The 20,826-nt window shown below is 35.8% G+C and overlaps 1 protein-coding gene and 2 long non-coding RNA genes across 5 annotated transcripts in view; 2 read left to right on the forward strand and 1 right to left on the reverse strand.

The window, feature by feature from the left end:
• LOC126876382 (omega-amidase NIT2-A-like) overlaps positions 1 to 20,614 on the forward strand; it is a 398,341-nt gene extending 377,727 nt beyond the window's left edge. Inside the window, exon 4 of the mRNA XM_050639245.1 lies at positions 20,465 to 20,614. Within this exon, the coding sequence (XP_050495202.1) occupies positions 20,465 to 20,487 (23 nt within the window). The 3' untranslated portion in view covers positions 20,488 to 20,614. The remainder of the gene's footprint in view (positions 1 to 20,464) is intronic.
• Positions 1,099 to 6,624, forward strand: LOC126876385 (uncharacterized). Of its 3 annotated transcripts, none has more exons than XR_007694155.1 (4): positions 1,099 to 1,904; positions 3,035 to 3,330; positions 3,413 to 3,617; positions 3,713 to 6,624. It is a non-coding gene; the product is annotated as an uncharacterized LOC126876385 (long non-coding RNA). The 3 variants fall into 3 exon arrangements; XR_007694154.1 differs by having other exon boundaries at positions 3,735 to 6,429; XR_007694153.1 differs by lacking the exon at positions 3,413 to 3,617 and having other exon boundaries at positions 1,101 to 1,904; positions 3,735 to 6,429.
• On the reverse strand, positions 4,214 to 11,705 carry LOC126876395 (uncharacterized). The gene is made up of 2 exons (XR_007694171.1): positions 10,968 to 11,705; positions 4,214 to 6,295 (listed from the first exon to the last, which is right to left on the reverse strand). It is a non-coding gene; the product is annotated as an uncharacterized LOC126876395 (long non-coding RNA).
• Positions 20,615 to 20,826: the final 212 nt, after the last annotated feature.

The following is a 20,826-nucleotide window of genomic DNA, read 5'->3' on the forward strand; positions in this document are numbered from 1 at the left end:
CAAAATATTAATTACATTCGCACGATTCGTTATCTCTAGTATTAATTTAACCATATGGTTCTATACACCCAAGACCCTCTAACAGTAATTTAGTACCATTACTAGTCGTATGTACAATGTATGTTTGTATACAACTTTCGTAACTACAAAACATTCAGCATGATTATATATTCTTCCAAACTTAAGAAACATTTTCTAATTGTATATTTAAATTTATCGATCAATTATGAACATGTAATAACATTTATTTCTTTCAACTACTAATTTTTAAATCATCTGCTGTTCGGTTAATTGAAGGATGTCGGCTTTCTGTAGAAGTATTTCATTTTTATTATTTAATTATGAATAAGGAAAAAACATACAAAATATAGTTTTTAAACGGTTTATTATTTATAAAGAGAAACTTTGACTCAGGATATATATACTATATATATACTATTTACTTACAATTTTTTTTTTAAGACTTCAAAGTCGAAACAAGCACAGGAAATTTCCAAGCCGGTTAACAGAAACTTGAATGAGACAAAAATAACCTTTAGATCTCTATATGTTCTTCTTCCCCTCTGTTGCTTCCATGTAACTCTTATCCTATTGGTGGAGCTGTGCTGATATGTGAAATTATGACTACATAAAAACATCCGGAAAGACTCATTGAATGATTTTATAGTTTAAGGTTAATAAATTTCCATAAATTAAAGTTTAAAACTTATGAGAACATGTTTTCTGTAACAAAACTTAGTAAAAACAAACTAGTAAGGTTTATAGATTCTTTAATGATTATGTATGTATTCATAAACTAGTTCGATAAACATCGTTCGATAAAACGTCGAACAACACACAACATTGAAGCGCGAAATTTCAAATTCAAGGAAAGATAAATAACAAATATTGCGAACAAATGATATTAAATTTACAATAATCTCATGTAAGAAAAAATAAAAGGGATAAAAGTAGTACAGAAGATAGAAAAATCTATAAAACTGGTGGCTGGGAAATAGAAAATATATAAATTTATGTTATTAGAGTTTAGTACTTCTGTCGATCAATGTGTTACGACCGTTCGCGGAGAGACGCAGTCGCAGTAGCGAGAGGCGTAAATTCTCGTTACGATTCGGTGAATCGACGCCGCGAAGTAATCGTTCCCCTGTTTCGGTTAAGATAAGAGGTGGTTAAATGAATATGACACAGTATAGTAAGTTATATTTCACCGTTTATTCCAACAACTTATAACGAAGGCAGTTACGCTGATGCGTATGTACGAGATGAATAAGTGACTGATCTGTGGGTGTGTCCTACCCGGTGGAAGGATATTGACCGTTCGAAGGATGTAAAATCAGAACTGTCTTGGGAGACGATGCTGTCTCGGAGGAAAGCTAAGGATGGGTGTGTCTAGCGCACGGGACCATCGGATTTGTTGGTGACGATTTTAGTTAGGATTTTAGTTCAAGCTGAGTTGACCGTGATTCAATTCACGAATATCGGAGAGGAAAAGTCGTAATTCACAATATTACACACAATAATACCTTCACATAAAGGAACACAGCTCAGATGAGACTTTTTATAGTTAAACTTTTAACGTACTCATAGACACGAAAATTTTTTTTTAAATAGAACTGTTACATTTTACGACACGTATAACATCGAACATTTACCAACATAGCAATGCCAGCGTACATATATATATACTGGTGTACTGGTCATCTTTTTTCCACACGTTTTTAGCTTTTTAGCTGATTGTGAATGGGCGCCTAATCAGCCAATCAGAAATGGCCGGTATTGTATGAATCCTTTTCTTCAATGCTTGAAGAGCTGGATATTTATCCAAAACTGGTGCCCCAAACATATATTCGAAATTTTCAAGGGTCTCTGCAAATACGAAGTCCGCCCATGTCGTCTGAAAAAAGGTTTGGATACATTTATTTTGTACCTCCTCTATTAAACAATTTTTTTAATTTACCTTGAAAAATGTGAAAAATCGAACTCTTAACTAAAGATCACTAGCTTTTTAGGAAGAATTTGGATTTTTATTTTATTGTCAGAATTTAATGGATAATTTTAGAAATTTCAACCTTTGGAGGTATTTGTTAATTAAAAATGACAAAACTGGTATTATGTAAAAAAGAGTAATGTGTATCCTGAATCAATGTCGAATGGAAATTAGACAGTTCTATAAAAATAAGCCTTCTCACGATTCCACAACTTCATAGCTTAATTAAATACAATTCTTCGGCGATATAATTACAAATACATTTACAGGAATTGTGTGATATGATAAATATCTCGTTAAAGAAATTGAAATCGTAAACTCTAGATTCTAGTATTCTTTCACTTTCATGTTTCCTATGAGCTCTTCAATCGCTAAATATTTTGCAATGAAACACGTATTATTAAACAACATAATCATACTAAATTAATTTAATGTGACTATTTATTATTATTATATAATAACACAGTGATGAAAGAAATAAACTGGTCAAGTAATCTAAGGAACGATAATACGTATCTATGTCAGTGACAGTGAGAAAAATTCAGATATCTGTACTTAAGTGATTACACTTATAAGTATCATTATATATTATATAAATATGATATTTCGAATGGTATCATTTATCAATCATTAAACAAGAGTGTCATATCCAGAGAAATGATTTTACATATCTTCATCTTTGCTTTGATTACGATAGTAATAATTTCTATCAAACTTGATGAGGAAGATACATGAATAATTATCTAAAAGCTGAAGATCTTGGCAAATTCATTTGTACATAAACTAACAGGAGTGAATTTTAAAGATACACTCTGCTCTCAACAATTAAAGCTGTCTTGTCGCAACAAAGTTTCAATAATTTTTTATGGACAACATGGCCCAGTTTGCACAAAGACTAAAAATTTTAACATTAAATTTGGATAAAAAATCTTACGGTAGAAGGAATGATATATCCTTCATATTTGCCAATAATCTGGTCGAATTTAGTCAGGTACAATGGTATTGTTTCGTTCAAAAGTTGATTCATCCTCGCTTCCTTCCTTTCAGGATCCTCCTCCATGCGACAGTAGCAGATAGCTGAAACGTATATGAAACCAACCGTTACGTTCATTTGTGTTTTTCCCCCCAAACGAAGAGAAAATAAGTTGTGAAAGAAGGAGTAGCCTCTCATAGTTCCTACAATTTCTTTATTCTCTTTGCTTTCTTCAATATTGCCTCAACAAGTTCCTGTGGTTCACGATACTTGAAATATATACAATGTTACCAGCGTGGAAATTGTCTTGGAAACTTGGAAAATCTTTCAAGAGGAACAACATTGCTAACTGAGATTCGAGAAAGGAAAGGTAAGTAAATCCTTGCTTCTACTTAGAGCTTTTTTATTTACTTCTGACGAGTAAAGTACTGTTATTAAAATTTGATTAAAAGTACCAAGAATGTCGAGATATAAACAACCATTTGTGGAAAGGTCAGGAGAAGCAGAATTATCGAATAAACGTTATATAACTCTTAGTGATTAAGTAAGAGAAGAGAAACGAGAAAAAAGTCTTTTATCTAGGTCTTAATAAAGTATACTATATTTATCTCCATATCAAGAATAACAACAAGATATAAACAGTCTTCTAGAAATTGAGTAAATATTACATAATTACATCTTGAGCAATACTTTGCGTCTTAGCTTTTGCTTAATCATTATGATAATCTTAAATATCTGTAAATTCTTCACAGACTCTTTGCATCTTCTATACAGGTATCTCATGATCATGTGATAACACACAGGAAGAAAAAATAGAGGAAAAAACAGCGTAAAAAAAAGTTGCGTAGGAGTATCGTCGCACTACATCATTCGACAATTGATGCACGTCATGGCGATCGTCACGGTTTAAAGCAGGCCATCAAAAACACGTTTGTTATCGTACGGAAAAATCTGCGACGTTCCAGCTGTTCAGGTGCATCGAATTGTGAATCATCGGCGGTACGAAGCAAGGCGAGGGGCGTAAATAGAAAAAGAAGAGAAGAGAAGGATTCGCATAAATGATAAAATATAATCGTTCGTTCCTCGTCGATGGCGGATGGATAGCTTTAATCGTGGACGATATCGATACGATTATATTTTATACATTTGAAACAAATATAAAAGACGAGCAAAAACCAGAGATACGATCGTTATGATATTATTCAATCGGTAGCCTATTTACCTCGTTTTTTGTTCACCTTCTCTGTCTAGTAATAATTTTTCGATTCGACTGGCGTGACGTTACGTTGGCGGTGTAAAAACACGATTTTAAACACCTGCGGATAGTTGCATGAGTTTCGAGCGATTCCATTCCCTTCGATTTATATTTATGCGATCAACGCGCGGATCGTTAACGCATTATGCAGATAGCAGATGTTACGTAATCACACATATCGTAATTGGAAATTAGTAACGTTATCGCGTACCAGGATCTTCCTGTCTTTGATCATTGAGTAACACTTCGTTGTCCTCGCTCCTCCCGCGGATAACCAGCGTTTATCATATAGAGACAGGGATTTGCAAAGAATAAAAGTTGTAGAACGTTGAAAGGCGTTGAGAGAAACGTGATGTTATCCCGTTATTCGTTAACGCAACGCAGTTAAAAAAAATCCCGTAGGAAGATTACGATAATAGATAACCTGAGTCGAGTGTTTGTCGGGGGATCTAAAAGATTCTTTCCAGTTGAGCGTCTGAGATTGCAGAGAAGAAAATTTGGAAGCCATCGAATTCGTGATGTCGATAGAAATCTTCATTTGGAATCGTTGTATCATAACGTAGTCTGCTTATTGTCGATAAGACTTTACTAAACTAAAAGTGACTACTAAAAGTTTCTATCCTCTAAATTCTATCTACGATTCTATAATCTAAAAACTGACTTTTGCAAACAAACTGTAACATTCGCTTAACGGAAAGACATACGTATCTTGTTTGTACCCGTCTTTTCACAATGAATTCTTGAACGTCTGTCTCTGTGGTGAGACAAATGCAAAGTCATCTCATCAGTTACTCACCTTGCTCCAAATCTTCAAGAGTATCGACGAGCACGTCGCATATCAACGCATCCCTTTCGTTCCTTCCCATTAGATCGTACTTCCTCGCCAAGTATCGCGCCACAGCGTCAGCCTGCGCTACCGGTTTCCCGTCTACCTCCAGCACAGGCAGCTTTTTATAAGGCATTGCTAAGAACAAACATGGCTCATATGAACACTGTGTAGAGGGAAACGATCGATAGGAAATCACAACACAGCTTCCGAGGCCGTTGCGTTCTTGTGAATAGATGAATCGAAATCATTTCGGTTTTAATCAACATGGCCTAGTAAAGAAATACAGAAATGTCTTCTTTCTCCTTTTTTTCTTTTCTTACGATTACGATGGACAGGGTATCGCGTGTTTTTGACTGTTGGGAAGAACCTAAAGTTTTTAAAATCAAGGATAAAAGATAATACCAAACACGGAAAAAATATTAGAAAATGTACACGGTTCTTGTAATGAAAATTGAAATGCAAGGAATATAAATCGAATGTCTCTTGCGAACGTAATTTTGTGTTTTACACCGACAGGATTGATTTACAGACTTACGTTGATTTTTTGTTTCTCCATTTGCAAGCGACATATAAGATTATATCGAAGACTATGCTGCGTAAAACTTTTATTATACCATTTACGATAGAAATGTCGCAACAGAAGATCGAATTTTATGTCTGCTTTGTTCTTTCGACTTTTTAGCTATGTTCTTGTTCATTTCCGAACTGATTTCAATTTTTTATCCTTTTTTTCCGACAAGTCCTAAAAAGTTTTTAATTTAACGAGAAACGTAGAAGTATTTTTGTATTCCTATTTTAAGTCACCTATTTACGGTTTTCTCAAAATATTCGAAATGCTTCGATTCATTGAAAACAATAAAGATAGCAACACAAAAATTCGAGAATCGTAAGTGAATTAAGTTGGTATTCGATAAACACGATATTACGGAAGCAAAACTTAATGAAAAGTTCGACTTTATTCCGTATGAAATTTTACTTTAAGTAAGTTTAGCCTGCACGTGAAACGAAAGTTTTATATACAGAAAAGTTTGAGTAAATGGTAGATATCTGAGAGTTGAACGATGAAAGTAAAAATCGATTCTTCACGCTTACAATCCTTGTATTCAGGCCAGAGTTGTAGGGGGATCCTCTCGTCGGTATACTCGATGCCAATATATGCAAATATGTACCGTATATGTTCGGCACTACCACGGGCATTGAAGTAGATTAGTTTGTAGGTAGGTTCGTCGCTCATTTTCCTTGCTCTGTCAACTTATCGAGAAAAATGTTACAATTAACTCGTGTAATTAACAGACTGTGTGCGTGTTTGTGTGTAGAGAGAACAATTTATTTATAGATGGAATAATTCGTATAATACGCAAAATAAATCATTTAGAAGGCTGGAATATGTGTTTTTGAAACAATTAATTATGTGGAAAAATATTTCAAACGAGATATAATTATGAAAAAAATAATAATTAAATGTATGTAAATGTATGTAATAATAGTTAAATGTATGTAAATGTAATAATTAAATGTAATTAGTTGTGAAAAAAATAATAATAAAAAATAAATAAATGTAAAAAAAGAATTAAATGTAATTAGTTTCTTTTTACGCACGCGATATTATTGGCGATATATGAAGGTCAACTTTATTTTTTTAAATAGACATATTTATACGTATATTTATAGATATAAATACATATATTATATAGATATAATAGTATATATAATATATATAATAATATAAATGTCGAGTCTGAATCTCTGAGTCCGAGCTCGAGGCGCCCTCCCGGGGAGGGCTCGCGGGAGGTAGCGGTTCTGCGTTGAAGTTCTCCATCGTCCGGTCGCGCGTGGGGTACCTTTATTGTCGATAGTTACACGAGTGACGAGGGCCTCAGGCTTGATAACGAATCCGTGACCAACGGGAGGACAGGTTCCCTTGCTCTAACTCACACGTGCACCACTCCCTGCTCGTAAGGCACTCGACTTCCTTCACCGATCAGCTCTCTAGCAAGACTGCTCGTCATCCCAACGACGCCACCGAAACAAGACTCCGGTCGAGTGTCTCAGTACACACGATCCTCCGATCGACGTACGATTGCTATCGGTTTGGACTTGCGATTGTTTCGTTATGGCTATATTAGGGTCTAGGTTGCAAGGTTAGGGTGTTTTCCTGAAGTTCCAGAGGGGCCCCGGCGTCCTTTCGTCTCCGACTCGGCCATCCTGACACTTACACGTCCTCGTGTGTGGCCTGCTGGCTTAGTCTACCCGTCGGGGCTTCCACCACGCAGGCATCGACCCGGCGCTCGTCCTCGGGGCAATGTTTTTCTTCTCGCCGCGATGGACAGCGAGACGCGATGTGTCCCGGCATGTGGCAGTGAAAGCACAACGCTTTTGGTGGTGCAGCCGGTCGGCTTTCCTCCGGCCGTCGGGGGTCCTTCTTCGGTTCCCACTTCGCCCTCTTGCGGCATTCGAATGTCGGATGTCCGTAAATACCGCAGTGGCCACACCTGGTCCAGGGGGCGGGTGACCTGCCTCGTTTGTTTCCGGAGCTCGCTAATGACCTCCACGACGGGGGCGTTGGCCACTCCGTGTATAGGAAGGGCTTCATTTCTCTTTGGAATTGTTTCACCGACGTGATGTCATTCGTGAGCGCTAGTCGTTTAAAACGTTCATCGCGCGAGCCCAGCAGATGGAGGGCGGTGGCGGCGAGTACCTCTTCCCTGGTTGAATTTCGCCACTTCGACCCCAGGAGGGTGATGATACGATTTCCGTACGCTCCTGGTGTTTCGCCGTCCCGCGGTAGTTCCTCGGCTACCTTGATTAGCGACGCGGCTGCTACTTCTTGGCCACCGAAGTGCGCGGCGAATTGTTCCTTAAAATCTGGCCAGGTGAGCTCGTCGCCGTTCATTATCTGCGTAAGCCAATACGCTGCCGGACCCTCTAGGGCACGGTTTAGGGCAGAATACAGTGCGCTGTTTTTCAGGCGGTGGTCCCTCATGAGCAGGCCGACGGCTGTGCACCAGGCGGCTGGATCTGCGTCCGCCGCTTCGGGGTTGAAGCGCGGTAGCGATACCCAGGTTGCCCGGTGTCCTTTCTTCTTCTTCTTCTTCTTCTTCCTCTTCTTCTTCCCTAGCGACCGCTTTAGTGCGCGCACGATACTCTTACGATCCCGTGCCGACAACGTGTGTTCGGATGCCACTTCTGATGTCGAGTCTGAATCCGAATCCGAGCTCGAGTCACATTCCGAGTCCGAGCTCGAGGCGCCCTCCCGGGCAGGGCTCGCGGGAGATTGCGATTCCGTGTTGGAGTTCTCCATCGTCCGGTCGCGGGTGGGGTACCTTTATTGTCGACAGTGACACTAGTGACGAGGGCCTCAGGCTTGATAACGAATTCGCGGCCAACGGGAGGACTATCATATAAAAAGCAACAGGATACACGAAATAATATAATTCTGACTAGGACAACATAAACGCAAGAAGTGTTGATATTGAAAAAAATATTTAATTTTGTATATAAATATTTTCATATTTAAAAAAGTTTCCGGAAGCAGGAAGATTTACAAACAAATAATATCATAAACCGAATGTTTCATGATCCTTTTCTAATTAGAGTATGTGACAGCATGTGAGAACGTTTCTTAAAAATATGACTTATTGCAATTACTTAATCGCAATTATAAACGATTAAGACCTTCTCACAACGAGGCAATCTATCCAAAGTATAAAACTCGTTATACTTGATGAGAAAACAAATCTCTACTTAGGTTTCATTTCGTTTCATCGCGTTCATAAAAAGTGATTTGTATGAACACATCGTGCAATTTAGTAATTAGGACCGTTGATCTCGCTGCAACATAGATGGATAGAAAAAAGCCATTTAAAATGATACAACGTCGGGAAGACAATTATGAAAATTATAAATGGAACATAAGATAAAATTGTTTAAGATTAATTCTTCTTTTTTTTTTTTTTTAATCGCGAGTGTTTGCAAACGAAGTTTCAATCTGTTTACAATGATAGCAATGAGAGGAGGATGTCTATGAAAGTTATAAATGCGATATTGAATAACATTTCTGCGAGTGGGTTTGTTTTTCGCTACAAATGTTTTTTAAACGAATCTGCAATCTGTTGGAAACAACGGAACAGTAACGGGACGACTGATAGGGAAATAAAAAGGATCGCGTTTTATTTGAACAGACAAATCTTTGAAATCTATTCGAAAGTCTATTTGAAATGGTACGAGCTCGAAAAGAACGGTGAATACTATAGAAGAAGGATTAATTAAAATTCTTATTAATCTGTACGCTTTGTATATTAAATACCTTGATCGATGCCAAGATAACAAATTATTATACAAAACAGTGAAGTATCCACGTCTGACATTAATATTGAGTATTACCATTACTGTAATTTAATTTTTAACCGATCCTGAAAATTCCTTAGAACGTAAAAAGTATAAAATGTTACTGTGCATTTCAAGATTAAATGCACTGTAATTTAGAAACAGTTATGAAGCGGAAACAAATAATTTATTCAGAATAAGAATTCTACGTAATCATGTTAAAAAAAACGTACTTATAACGCGTTTAATCTCCAAATATGTAAAGACAATAAGGGAAAAAAATTAAACGAAGAATCGTATTTTTTGTAAATTCACACAAGATTTTATCCAAAAAAAAAAATTGGCCTGTACCAATATTTTTATTTGTCGTTACAAGTTACGAGGGTATTAAAAAATTGGCCACGAATGGACCAGAGATAAGAATTTATCAGACTTGCTCTCGTAAATTTCAAGACGTTGCATCGGATATTCTTGAAAATCTTTGGACAATGGCCTCGATATTTCGCAGCTTCTATCCTCGAAGCGGAAGAACTCGGCGTTAAAAGCGACAGAACTGGAGAAACCCGGTGACCGCGAGCCTTTCACGCTCTCGACAGATTTCTTATCCCTCGTAATCCTCCCGGTGTCACCCAATTTCCACCCTCGTATTGCGATTTGTTGCTTCCAACGAGGCGACACCTTGTCTTGTGATTTCCTTTTTCGTCGCGTGAAACACGACCGAACACTTGTTCAAACACACAATTCATATTTATCTAACTCGACAAAACGCCGTGTCATTGAAACAATAGCATTCTTTGGCTTTTATGTAAATTCCAATAAATTATGATAATGTTCGTGGAGACATTATTGCTACCTATTTTATCTGTCGTGATCCAAATTGATTTGTGGCTACGTATGTATATATATATATATTTGTATTTTCTTTTGTTCTTTCTTTTTAATTTATGTGATCTGAGAATTACATTTCTGAGAGTTCGGTGAAATTCGATGCTTTATTTTTATCAGTAGAATCTTCCTTGTCATTGTCAGAGCGCAGACGTTTACGCGTTTACGGAAAGTTTAAGGATACAAAAATACAGAAAAATGTAGAAAATATGCAAGAATATGTAAAATATCGAAAGTACAGTACTTCTAATAATACTTAGTAGCATGCTTACAAACAAATTTCTTTTGTATTTCTTGAAATTGCGTAAAGATTCGCGGTAATTATCGGATTTTTGTCCTCTTTTATCTGCTTTTTTTATTCGCAACTTATATGAGATATGAATTAATATTCAACGACGTGCGCTCTGTGCCACGAAATGAATTATCTCGCGTTAAGACTGCGGCAATTCTTACGTTTGATATTTCATTTAACGAACAGCCGCGCGTTCCTGAGTTTAAAAACCGCCACTCTGAACTTACGCTGAGAATAATATCAGGAAAAGCGAACGAGAGATGATTAGAAAGAAAATGCGAGGAGCAGTGAGGGGGATATTACTAGACTGCGCTTTTTTGTGCAAGTATAGCAGGATGTTTGGGAGTGTAAAATTTTAACGAATGCGTATAATATGAAAAAATATATGAAATATCCAAGGTATAGTTTTATTAAACTTACTTTTTATAATGCTTCGTAGGTAAAACAATTTTCTATCCAGATTCCACTTTCTCAATTATATTTTCAAAAATGCTCGATAAGGAGTACAATTTTCTACCCAGGTTGTACCTTTCTAATTATATCTTCCAAAATTCTTGATAGGTGAAACAATATTCCACCGACGATTTACTTTTTTAATTGTATCCCCAAAAATATGGACCTGCTTAACGTTTAGATATTATTATTTTTTTCGTTGTTACTTGATACGGCTAGCAATTAAATAGTGAGAATAAGAAGAATTGGAAGTGCCATTTTCGAAAAAGAATTTTGTTTTTCCTTGAAGAGGTTGTTTGTATGAAGGTTAATATCACTAAATATGAAGGGAAGTGTAATCATAATAATTCGTACAGTTTTTAACGTTTCATACGTGATATAGGTTGTGTATGATGTATGTTGTACGATTAGTTCCCTAAATTAGACTGTGTGCACCATGTGCCAGCAAACTCCCTCCATCGTACTTGAACATGTGCGTAGATAAATCTGCCTCAATTATCCCATCAGATAAGAAAATCTCTACTGACCTTCTTAAGCAAACTACATAATGGACTTACATATCTTCTCTTAAGATATAAAGAAGATATTTTTTTTATCGTTAATTAACAGATCTTTGAAACGATAGAATAGAGATATCGTAAAATTATATAAAGTATTATAATATGCGTAATAAATAAGTATCGTTATATTTTTCTAATAAATAACATTCCCTTAAACAAACAATTTCTCATAAACAGTCGTTTCCCAGAAAACTTTAGTTTCGATACTGGCAACTTTATCTACTTCCGCTCTTCAATTATGAAGGATTAATCTTTACGAAACTTTTGGAACGGCTAAAGATTTCTCACGATGAAACGCGACGAATTCGATACAAACTACGCGGAAATAAAGACAGCTGCGATGGAGGATCGCGGGATTGATATTAATTAATTAATCTGTGGCAACCATTATATCGATTCGTTACGTTATTGCGACAGGCCACGCAACATTTTATTGCTTCTGTTTCTACAATTTAATTACAAAGTATTCAATTTCCCGTTATAAACAAGGAAAGGACTGCAAGTTTGTACAGCTTTTATCAAGATTACGTGCCATTGAACATATCGATTGATTGACTTCTCATGTTTCGTATTAATCGACATCCGATATAGCTATGGGACCAGGAATATTGAAATATTGGGAAGTCAGTTATATTCAGGTGTTCTATAGATTTGACGTATAAGCCTTGTAACATGTACTTCTTCATCAGACGTTTACGAGATACTGAACGATGGCTACGCTTGTAGTATCCAAAAATTTTACGTCGATTTATAATCGATGATTCGATCAAACTATAGATAGATTTGAATATTCTACGAATTGAATTTAATATTAAGAATTTTAGTTGTATAGATCATCGCCGAAAGTCTGTTACACGGACCCTTTCAACAGTTCTATACACACTTCTATTATATATTTTATTTTTTAAAAATAACGCTTTGGCATGATCAAGGATCGGAAGTATAAAAAATGATTGTGACAATTCGAGCAGTGAAAGCCTCTAGAGTAACATTATATTGGTCTCTATAGCGACATTGTGGTACCGTGTCATTTTCAAAGTTCTCAGAATTGGTACTGTATCCGATTGCAATGTTTAATATTCTTCCCGGTTCCTGGAAGAATTTCTTCAAAACTACGTTAACCCATGAAGAATCAACCAACAGTTTCTCATAATGCCGTTTTATCCGCATCCTTTGAAACTCATGAAATTGTAGAATCCAGATAGAAAAAGTAGAGACAAGGTAAACGCAAAGCTCATCCTTGGAATTGCTTGTCGTGGTGATAATGTTAACAAATAGAATTCGATAACGCAAATTCATTGGGGAAAAGGTGACAGATGAAATTCGCTAACGCAACGTTGCCCGTTAATGGGCTAAGAATTACACTCCATGGGATCGCTCACTACATTCTTCGAAACGACCCTCGTAATCCATAGGCTCGTAAACGGCTTCCGTAACCGTAACGAATTTCAATCTTGTTCACGGATCTCTGACCGCTCGTTTCGAGGGTAACGAGGGGGTTGCGTGTTCACGTGCGTGCAACAGAAGGTGTTATCGTGATTGTAAGGCGTGCTGGAGCAGATAAGTCCAATATGTTCGCGGAAATCGTCGAGATTCATTGCCCAAAGCTGGCTGATAGTCGAAATTAACTTCGCCTCGTCCGATTTCCGCGTTCACATCGCTTTCACGATGGTTAGGCGTTTCTTCGTTCGTTTCTAACGCTGAGTTTTCCCGTGTCGCAGTCAACCCATATTTGGATGTGTGTTCACGTTGCACAGAAAATGTGGTCGGGGGTTGAAACGCGGACAGAATGGAAAACGGACTATGGGAAACGCCGAGAAAGAGGCGTCGATGAGTTGAAGACACGTCGATGCCGAAGTACACGTGTATCTCGCGTCTTATAGCGAAGGAAGGATACGTGTGAAATTTTAGAAAATATTGGCTGGAAAATGTTCTAACGGACATTGAAGAAACGAATTTAAATTGTAAAAAGAAAAAGATGGTAGCCTAAAGACGTTCCGCTTTCTGTCCCATTACGGAAAACTGCAAAATCTATGTATCTTGAGAACAGATAAAGTTAAGAAATGAAAAGGAAAAATTCGATTTATTTTCGTTATATTTTATATTTACTGTATATTATCGGAATAGCCATCCCTGATTCAGAAAATCAATTACATATATCCCTTGGCGAGAGGGAGTGAGAATTAATCCGATTAATTGTAATGGTGGATCAGCTGGATCCTCATATTCTGAACGTCCAGAGACTCGCTAACTACGAAGCAACTGGTCTGTTTGTGACGTCTATCAATTGTTTGCTAGAGATTAATCTGCTGGTAAGCAGCGTCAAAATGCGACGATAACTAAACCGTCCGAAGATCGAATTATAGCAAATGAAACGCGTCTCTGCGCTAGTCTGACCGATTAACAGGGCCTATGGGGGTGGCTTCCAAATTTGCAAGCAAGGAATTACCGTGTAACGAGCAACTCGTATCGATTATTCAATGGGTTCATATGGAGGCGAATAGAAACACGAACTCGAAACGTTTTCGACTCGACGCTGAGTATCGCGTTCATCCTTTAAATGCTACTTCAACATGGGCAAACGTTCATTTTGGTAATGTCGAGTTTTCTCATTGAATAATCTTCCGTTCGTCGATTTTACACGCTTAACCGACTAGATAAATTCGATGATTTTAAGCAACGTAATTAATGTAATTGATTAATTTTTCTTAAAGTGTGAACTATGGATGAAAGATTAGAAACCGTAACATTACAGAGTACAAAGTTAGAAATACAGGGGAACTTTATATTTTCCTTCACTGCTGATTAATTTCTTGCTGAACGTGCAACGACTCGGGAAAACTGCCGTTGCCTGTTGCAAACTGATCGTAACGTACATAGATCAAGGAACATCACAAATTTCACTTGACTACTTACGTTCGTACAACGAAGAATCCACATAATACAGTACGGCTAATATATCACTATAGAAATCGGATGGTTATACATACGCAACAATTTGGAAGAGGATATTTGCTTTCGGGTTGGGAATATCAGGGAATAGAATTGTTATTATGCGAATGACTGACGTTGATTCAATGTAATTAGTTAGGAGTAGAATTACAGTAGAAAAGGCATCAATACGATGGAATTGCACAGTTATTGTAAAAAACAAACGATACTACATAATATATTTAGGTATACAGAAACAGTGACACTTCTGTATTGTCAATTATGATATAATTAAATGAGATAATACGAATAATTGTAAATGCTATTAAATTGTTAAATTTTAATAATTTCCAATTCATTTTCGTATCAAAGCAAATACGAACAATTTACAACGTTGCTAGTTATGACAATAAATTTCTATTTCTCGTGTCAGTAATTTCAAATGTCGTTGGTTGCAATCAAAAATCTGTCGGCGGAAAATTTTCACCCAAGCTTCGACAAATAAATGAAACATCGTATTATTCTCGGTCAATATCGAGTCACTTTCGAGATTACACGAATAAAATTTAAAAAATTTTTTTGATGAATTGCTCGTCGAGGCATCGTTCTGATGTCGATATCGCATTAAGCAACTCGAAGATCGAAGTCTTGGTAACGAGATTGTCGCATCAAAGACGAAGCGAGGCCTATTACCCAGGCGATGATGGAAGCTATGCAACTATAAAGAATACTAGCGCCTTTTTCTACGATTTTATACGACTCGATGCCAGTCGAAGCTCTTGGAAAATATTGCAACAAAAAGTCAATATATAAAACAAAAAATAGGAGGTTTTTCCTTAAAGCAATTTAATCACTGTCCACGCAACTTTTATTGTTCTCATCTAGAACCGAGCAAGAAAAATAACTATTTTATTTTTATACCTTCTCTATATTGGGATTGTAAAAATTTGTCTGTTTGAAATGCATTGGAAAATTTCGTCGAATTATAAAGTTACACCGTTGGTTGTCACCATAGAATCGATTTTAGAATGGATTTTAAAATAACGTAAGAACGATTTTAATGAAATTTTGAGAGTACATATGTACGCACATAGAGAAGCGAATGTAGTTCACAGGCATTGCTACTAGGAATATTTGTGACCTACATAGGTTTCAGGGAAAATAAATGTCTGTTGCAAATAACACTAATTACAAATTATATTTTTTCAAGCTTCGTGAAAACTCACATGAGAAATTAACCTGTCGAGATTCAGCATTTTTATATAATACTATCTTGACAAGTACATTTTACAAACAAACGAATATTACTAATTCGATACGAATAATTAATTAGTTTTTCAAGTTTTCTAAGATAAATAATAGAATCAGACATTATTCCAATTTCCACGAAGATCCATTGAAATATAATATCAGAAAATGATCTATTAACAATTTCAATTTTATTCGACGCTACTATAACCCTTCGCAATCGAGGGCTCCGCTAATAATATCAAATAAATTAAATAATTAATAAATTAAAAATTTAATAAATCAATAAATTAAAAATTTGTCCTTAACCTGTCAAATCATAATTATCTCACGTATTCTTGCAACGAACAGGTAAGATACAATCAGAAAAATAAACCGACGTATTGGCCGAAGATATATTACACTACCAAGCAAAATCGTATCGCACTGCGCGATAATAGTGAGTGAGTGAGTAGGTGATGAGTGGTGCGGCTATGACTGTTCATTCTACGCATATATTTAACCAATTATACGAAAACACGTTCTTTCTACTGAAATTACTTGGAGTATCTGGTAATATGAATAAATGAAACTTTCGAATGCAAAGTATTAATATTATTAACGAAAATTAGAAATATAATTTATCAAACGGGATACGTGTATATAGTAAACCAAAGAATACAATGAATTATGCAATAACGACAGAAAAATTAGCAGATATGACCAGATCTAATTATTCAACCACTATACCCCTGCATGTTCGAATCCTTGGGCGAACACCAGCAAACAGTTCGATCGATATTTTTCAACCTTCGAATTAGCTGTTATAACTAAAATATTTTCCATCGTTACAATGCATCCTGTCCCCAATTACATCGTTAATTTCGTTTCCGAGATTCCGCTACAATACTTCGCAACGAGCAATTCAATAATTGAGACAACGACTCGCGTGATGCGCAGCAGTACGCTGGCCGTGAATCAATTGCATCGGATTACCTCGATTAATACGATTTTCTAGGACTACGCTGTAATGTCGAGTTAATTAATACGATAAAGTGCAATCGCGATCCAATGGAAACGCCTTCATTCTTACTTTTTCGCGCGATTTCACATCGGAGTCTAAGGAAAACGAGCTGCATCTTGCGGCATCTTGCTGAAAAACTGAAATTCATAGGACACAGGAAATCTGGTAAACAATAAATACGGCATGGTTCCACGATATGGACGCAAAATCAATGCTGGATGGCACGCTAATTCGATTGGCGGCTGGACAGGTCGAAGCATAGAGCTCAAAGTGTTTCCTCAAAGTGTTTCCGTTCCCTCATCCTCCCTTCAATAAATATTGTTTCTCCCTCTCTCTCTCTCTCTCCCCCTCTCTGTCTCTTTCTCTTTCTCCTCCGAAAACTTGATCATCCGATTTGTGTAACGGAGTTTATTTTGTCTTTCTGTTAATAATCTGTTAATACCAATAAGTTGCCTAATCGCGACACTTCTCGAGAAAATTTCTTTTAATCGCAAGGCCGCATAATTTTGACGAAATCCATGTGAAAAGAGTGTCCGGAATTAGGATGAAAAATATGTTTATATTTCATACGTGTATATGTTTCAAAATAGTTGCAATATAGAAATACCTTGTTTGTAAAGAAGGTTGACTCTATTGAGATTAATCGTTTGGTTTCTGAAGAGTTCAATGTGAATAAGGTTTTACGGTAAATTGAAAGATGTAAAAATACGCGCGAAAGTGTACAAATATGCAAAGTCTAGCAGCTATTAATAGTTCAGTAAGTAAAATAAATTTCTGTCTAGGTTCTTCTCCTTCGTCGCGCTCTATAAAAACATAAATTTAAATAAATATCAGCAGTGAGTGTAGCGATTTAGTCGATCGGATCTTAGAACGAAAAAACTTGTTTAAAAATGGAATCGATCAATTTAACTTCTCACTGGCTCACTTATCAGTGTTTATGTAACTCTTTCTCCCATTTCCTCTGCGTGAAACATGCAGCTTGGGAGTTTCGATTCGATTAAAAGTTGCGACTCTGAATATCCTTTGATCGTAAATTGAAGCATGAAAATATCATATATGTCGTATTTCGCTCTGAAACTGGATGAAAGAGGGAAATTGACTTGGTTCTTTCGCTGTTCCATTGTTTTCTTTTTTTCTATCTTTCGGCTATAGAATTACTCTGCCTATGGTGAAATTTGTAAAATTTAGTTGAATGTTACTAAGAGATACGCGATTTATCGATGGAAAGAAAGAAGAGAAATATTCACTCGTCGAAAGCTTAGTAGAACAACGTTTACTTCGCAGATGTAGAACATTTATTTCGGTTACCTATCGGTTGTATCGTTATCGACTTGCCAATCATGAAACGCAGACGCCACCGGCCAGTTTATTCAATAATAAATTATCTGACGCGTCGATTGATCACGAACACATGCTGTCCACGAAATTGAATTGTGTTCCAATCTCTGCATTATAATGTTTATATATATGTTTATGTTTATATATATGTTTTGTAAGGATTCGTTTAGTCGTAAATATGGTTTAGTCGTAAAACAGAATTTTTACACTCAATTCGATTCGCGTAATGGAAATCATAAAATTAACAAAGGACAATTGCAGTTAGATTTAAGATTAGGTAAGTGGGGAATAATGGCTCGTATAATTGATTCTTCTCTCCTTCTTTGAGGATATCTTCGCCGCTCTATAGCTTCTTTATTGTTGCAAGTGTGTAACCTTATTTTGTATAAATTAGATCAGTAACGAGGATTTAAGACGAGGATTAATTTAACAATAGCATATGAATTCTTTTCATTGAGATTTTCACACGAGAAACTGATCAGCCTTGTGAAAAATATAAAATTAATATAAAATTCCTCGATTTAATTATTTAAGTATATAATTAATATTCAGCATGCTAAAAAACGAACGATCTATTTTTCCAAATTTGCAATTATCTATCGCAAGGAATTGTAAAAAGTCACAGGCTCCAAGGTAAATTTTCAAAAGCGTTTGTAATTGTTTTCTGTTATTTTTCTCTGTGCTTGAATTTATGAAGGTGATCAGCGTGGCTCCTGAGCAAATTAAGCTAACAGAATGAAATACTTTCAGTATACAATTTCAATATTTTAATATATGATTACAGAATTTCAATATTGAAATTTAAATTATTATTTAGTGTTACGCCGTAAATAATATCAATGATACTTATTACGTAAAGTACGAAATACAAATCAACGTATATTATTGAAACTCTAAAATTGAGTAACTATTGCTGTACCAAGAATACTAATTAAGAGTTAATCGCATGGATCTGCCTGAGTGACTAAGGAATTTAACAATAGAAGATTTTTAATCGAACTTCTCTTTCAAGCTGAGTTGACCGTGATTCAATTCACGAATATCGGAGAGGAAAAGTCGTAACAGTCTTACAGTTTCGATTCACTTTCATCTCTTTTCGAGGGGGTACTCGCGATTCGCGGCTGCTTCGAGAACTTCCTGCTGGTTCATCCATTGAACCTCATTCTTCGGCGTTCTTTCAATCCCTCGTCTTCCATAGACAAGTCGTAAATCTTTTGAAAACTATTAGCTTGTCCAAAAAGTTTCTTTCGTTTTATGAGGAAATAATAGACGCACAACGCTTTTTGTTTTATATTATTTTGTCGAATTACGTACGATCCAATTTGTTCTGTTGAGATAAATTTCACAGGCTTGGTTTTACGTTTGTACGAAGGTGCATCGTTGTAAAAGACACGCTTGCGAAAGAAAGACACTTTCCGGACAACCTAATACTTTCTCTGTTCGTAAAAATTCTGTTCTACGTTTATTTCGTTCTTTCATATTAAAGGAAAGCGATACTGATCGATAAGTTACTTGATACCGTTTAGTATGTGTAACTGGTTAAAGTATAGTACAACTGGTTCTTACGAGTTTCGTAGCATTCAAATATTTAGTGTGTCTCATTAATCGTACTATAAAGGATAAGGTAAAATTTTCTACGTGAAGAAATAAATCGAAAATGTATAATTTTACAATGTACATTTTAAAATGTACAATTTTATCCTACGACGTTCTTCTTTTTGGAGAAGATAGATTTGAAATACTTTACGTCAGAAATTTATAAAGGTTATACGTTTGACAAAACCTGTTGCTTCGCTGAAAATAATACTTGGTAGGATATTCTGTCAGCCAATTTTTTTAAGAATTTTTACGATTTTGTTGTCTCAGAGTCATAACTTTACAATGCTACAACTATACACAATTGCTTCATTACGATATATGGGATACTTGTATAATCAATTATAATCATGAAGATAAAGAGTAGTAAATGGTATAATTGAAAAACACGATTTTGTTAATGTAATTTTATCGAATAATGTTAAAAAATGACTAGAAGTGATATTAATAAGTACCTTTTAAAAATATCTGAAACGAAGATTAATGGAAATGCAGTATATATATCGAAATAAAAAATATTGAAAAGTCCTCTGAGCTGTCTTGTTATTTTATAAATTTTTATTATAGATACTATACGAATTTCCAACTATGCGAATAATTTTCCCATTTAATTTAGGAAAAGTTTCATAAACTAAATATATTTCATTACGGTATATTTAACTCTATTTAATTGCATTTACCTATATTTAGCTATGTTTAATATAGAACACCTGCGTCCCATATATGATATAGTTTATATGTAAATATAATACAGCTTCATTGACGGTATCCAAAAATTTTTTTTTTAGGCACGGATTGGCTTGGTCTTTGATCAGAACGTCGGCTATTATACTCGATAAATTTTCATTATCCCTCGTGTCATCAATTTCGCGGCACGGAAATTCATCGTTGCTCGAACCACGCGAAAAATATCCAGGCCAAAGGAACGAACGAGAGAGAGAGGGGGGGGGCAGGAGGAAATGGAAGAAGAAAAATGCGAGAGAAATAAAAGGGAGGAGACCGAAAAGAGAGCTGTTCGTATTAGGTCGGTGAGGTACGTATAGACGACTTTGAAGTGGGTACAAGAATAAAAAATATGCCGCTAACACGCGTCGACCTATTTCGGCTTCTTTCTTCTTACTTTCTTGTAACCATGAATATTAAAACGCGT

This window comes from Bombus huntii, unplaced genomic scaffold, assembly GCF_024542735.1.
Source record: "Bombus huntii isolate Logan2020A unplaced genomic scaffold, iyBomHunt1.1 ctg00000073.1, whole genome shotgun sequence".
Taxonomy (NCBI): domain Eukaryota; kingdom Metazoa; phylum Arthropoda; class Insecta; order Hymenoptera; family Apidae; genus Bombus; species Bombus huntii.